This window comes from Quercus robur, chromosome 3, assembly GCF_932294415.1.
Source record: "Quercus robur chromosome 3, dhQueRobu3.1, whole genome shotgun sequence".
NCBI lineage: Eukaryota > Viridiplantae > Streptophyta > Magnoliopsida > Fagales > Fagaceae > Quercus > Quercus robur.
The window spans coordinates 24,530,073-24,534,468 of NC_065536.1; the positions used below are offsets into that span (position 1 = coordinate 24,530,073).

Consider the following 4,396-nt stretch of genomic DNA (forward strand, 5'->3'; position numbering starts at 1 on the left):
TTATAGATAGAAATTCTTTACTAACAAACAAAGATCACTACTTCTGAAAGATTTTAATGCCTCTCGAGGTTCTAAAGCTGAGCTAAGCCTAAGTAACTCCATTGCATCTTCATTAAACCGATGATTTAGTTTCTGTAGTTGAGAATCTATTGCAGCATAAAAAATATCTACTCGATAATGATGCTCAATTGTAATGTTATCTTGCTGATTACAAGCTCGACCTCGCCTCCCAACATAACAAGCATTCATATCTAGGATGACAATGCAATGATTCTCACAAAATGATATCACAATAGTGAGTAAGCCATCCCATCCATCATCTCTAAATTTTTGGATAAGTGCTTTAGTAGATGAAAGTAAATGCATAGCATTTAAAATGTCTTGAGATTGGTTTTGCAAAACTTGACAAAGTTTATCAGTGATCTCCATAGTTTCCTTCTCAAGATGTAAGATGAAGACAAATTCAAATGAAGTTAAACCATCATGAGCTGACTCTGCTTCTACCTGATGTTCTCCATTAGCCGCATCATCAATTATATTCAGTAAAACTTCAACAGTTGAAGAAAACATCCTTAATAAGCTAGAAACTAATCTAAAATGTGAGCTCCAACATGTTTCTACAGGTCGTTGTAAAGTGTCAATTTGATTAAGTCCACTTCCAGTCTCAAGCTCTTCAAGATCAATCAAACGTGCTATTTCATTAGCATTGACAACTTTCAATTGCTCATTACTCTTGCAGGAAGAATAAGTAGTTTTGATCACCAAAAGCAATTTTAGAAAAAATCCATTAATGGGGACAACTTGTTTTGATACTTTTACTAATGCCAATTGTAAGCAATGTGCAAAACAATGGATGTAGTAAGCATATAGGCAATCATTCAAATTCAAAACTTGTAATCCATTCCACATACCTCGCATGTTGCTTGCTCCATCATATCCTTGCCATTGAATATTTTGTATGTCTAAGCAATGTTGAGATAACAAAGAATATAACCCCTTCTTTAGAGTCAAAGCCGCAGTGTCAACAACATGAATAAACCCAAAAAAACATTCTTTCACAAAGCCGTATGCATCAACATATCTAAAAACCACAATTATTTGCTCTTTCATGGTTCAATTGTAAGTTGGCATTTTGGAATAAGCTAGTGGGTAAGATTCCTTATACTTGTGACTACTTGTTTCTTGATTAGTGGATTCTTCGAGAGTGCCGACTTGGAATTCACTTGATGAAGTTTTTGTCTACGAAAATTTTTCCCATCGCGATCAAATTGCCGTGTCAAATTTATTTTCTGTTGCATTTAATTTAGTTTGTTGATTTGATTGTGCCTCCACGCGATTTGCATGTAATTTGAATAATTAATCAACTTGGTTAATTAAATTAATTAATTGTGGTCAATCTATAACCCAACAAAATTAATTATTGAAAAATATTTTCTAGAATTTCTTTTTAAAAAATTGTAACCAAATTTAACGAAAATACTTTAATTGAATAAACTTGAGACTTAAAAGACTCAATTGAATAAAAACAAAATTAGAGGACAGAAATGAATTATAGTTGGACTTAGAGGGTGCATTTTGCATTTTTTCCATAAAAAAAGGTATGTTGTTGTTGTTGTTGTTGTTGGTTTTTTTTTTTTTTTTTTTTTTTTTTTTTTGGGGGTTATTGATTAAGATATCTAGATTGAAATTCCACATATATAAATTAAAAATCAGTTACTATATTAACTTGACAAAAAACAATAATCTAGGAACCGACGGTATTGATTCAAATCTATTGCATCATATAAAGGGTTTGCATGCGCTAGCACAAGAAAAGAACTTTGTGAGAAAGCAAGACATCGTACTTGGTAGTGTTAATCTACTGGAATGGGTGGAGCCTCCAAAGAGGGACCTTTAGGATTTGGATAATTCGTGCTGAAGACACTAACTAGTGCCATTGTGCTTATGAGGTTGGAAAGGCTAGCTATTGACGTCGTAGAACATTTTGATTTTTTTATTTTCAAAATGAGTTCCTCCAATGCCAGAAACAAACTCACTATTTTTGCCCCAATTCTTCTACTTGGCAGATTGTATTTGGTCGTTTGTCACTTTTACATATACTCACTATTTTTTAAATAAGTTAGCTTTTATCTTTTTGTAACACATTTAACATAAAAATTACCAAAAACTATATCTTTTGATAAACATTATACAAATAAATAACCAAAAACAATATCTTTGGATACAGTGCACCATACAATTACTACCCATGTGAGATGTAAAAATAGATTAGGTAATTTTTTTAATCTTTTAAACATTTACATTTTACTTTATTAGGTAATTGCACCATTACCACCCCCGTGTGATCTCAATCTAATGGTAGATTTGAAATGAGAAGAGAAAGGAAAGAAAGAGAGGGAAAAAAATTCATAAAAATTATTTTACTATTTTATCTTTGTAAATTATAAATTAATAATTAATTAAGAGGATATAAAATTATTTTTACCAAAAAAATTAAAACCTTTCAAAGATATAAGAGTAATTTTACAAATAAATTAAGCATTTTCTTCCTAATTGAAGGGAAAAGGAAAATGTGAAAAATTGGTGGACCCATGAAAACCCTTTCCTCTCATCTTACCTTCTCTCTCCCCTACGCTATATACATGCCAAAGATGCTGAGGTGGGCTAGTCATTGTTGACCTTAACGAACATCTTGATTTTTGTAGGGGTTAAGAGTGATTTTGACATCATCATATAGCTTAGCCTTAAAATTTCTATAGCTTAGAATTCTACACATATAAAAATTTTGATAAATCATAGAAAGGAAAAAAAAAAAAAAACATTGCATGTAGTTTAGGAATTTAGCCTCTAAATTTTGGAGACCATTACGATCAAGACAAGTGATATCAAAAGTCAATGAGGCCCATGTGCTAAAGGAAGAATTGTTGGGGACAGAGCAGTTGTTGGGGAATTACAACTCGACTCCTTGTGACCATTCTAAAATAGGCCCATGGTGCAATGTTGAATGTCATAAAAGTCATGAGTATGTCTTCCTTATTACTAATTAGTTTTGAGGTGGAGTGACATAGCTTAAGATCTAACAAGTTATATCAATGTCAAGACTATGAGGACAAGTTATTGGTGTGTCATTGTAATTTTGGGGGGGGGGGGGGGGGGGAGGGGGGGGGGGAGGAGGGAGGGGAGGGGAGGGGGTGATTGTTGTGGGCTACAATTCAATTTCCTACGAACGCTCTAAAAACATACTTGCGAGGCACAATGTCAAATGCTATAAAAGACTTGAGTGTGTCTTCTTTTTGGTTTTGAGGGTGGAGTGGCATAGCTCACTACCCGACAGCAGCTCAGCTATTAGTGGTAGAGAGAGCAGTAGGGGGTCATGACCCCTTGAAAACAATCATTCACTCCTATAGTCCTTAGATTAAAAAAGAGTTAAAAGGATATATTAATGCTCCCCTTGCATGTTTATAAAAGGGCAATGATTCTCTCACATTTACTTTTTCATATTCACTTTCATGTTTTAAACATCATGAATCAATTGTGAATATTGTGTAATAGTATGATTTTTTAGTGTTTGATTATTATGATAATCTCTATAAGAGAGGAAGAAATTTGAATAATAAATTTGAGAAATAGAAAGTTAAGTTGTATGGCATAAAATTTAGTAAAACATAATACATTATGACAAAAGTTAGAAGAATATAGATTATCTTAGAAAAGAACAAACAAGCAGAAAATATATGAATAAAGAACAACTAAGAAAGATAGAGTAAATGAAAAGATACATTTGTCAAATACAAATAGATAGAAAATACATGGAGAAATTGTTGCATTTATAGACAAAAAAGACTAAATTGATATAAATGAGTGATGCTTATAAGGAATTGAGACAGAGAAAAGGGGAAGGAAAAACCTAGAAGAGAAAACTATTGAGTGTTATTGAATATTGGTTAGAATATTTATTTAATTAAGTGAGTCTACTTCTTTTGAAGATGACTAAACTTATATCTTTAACAAATTTCAGAGTACGAATTATACATTATACCACATTAAAAAATAATTATATATTTTTGTAGGAGCTCAATTTGTAACGATCCCAAAATGGTGTTGGGTTCGTACGTTAAGGGCCCAAACAATATAATGTGTAGAGCGTGGGCTTGAAAGGCTAGGCCTTGGTCACCGGACAACGGCTAGTCGTGATTTCTACGGAAATTTACACGAGGTAAACCTGGTGTGTCTAGCAAGACCTTCTTCCGGTGCGACCTGAGTGGTTCCGGTCCTTAGACCTCGTCCGAGGAGCTTAGTGTTCTTCTCATTCTCCTTTTTTAGGACTTTATGGTCTAGGAGAGACTTGTCCCCCCCCCCCCCCCCTCTCTCTATTGCTTCTCTTTCCTTTTTATAC

General features: G+C 33.2%; 1 protein-coding gene across 1 annotated transcript; it reads right to left on the reverse strand.

Annotated features, from left to right (window-relative positions):
• Positions 1–1,110, reverse strand: LOC126719430 (uncharacterized). The gene has a single exon (XM_050421980.1). The coding sequence runs from the start codon at positions 1,108–1,110 to the stop codon at positions 1–3; it is 1,110 nt and encodes a 369-aa protein (XP_050277937.1).
• Between the last annotated feature and the right edge of the window lie 3,286 nt (positions 1,111–4,396).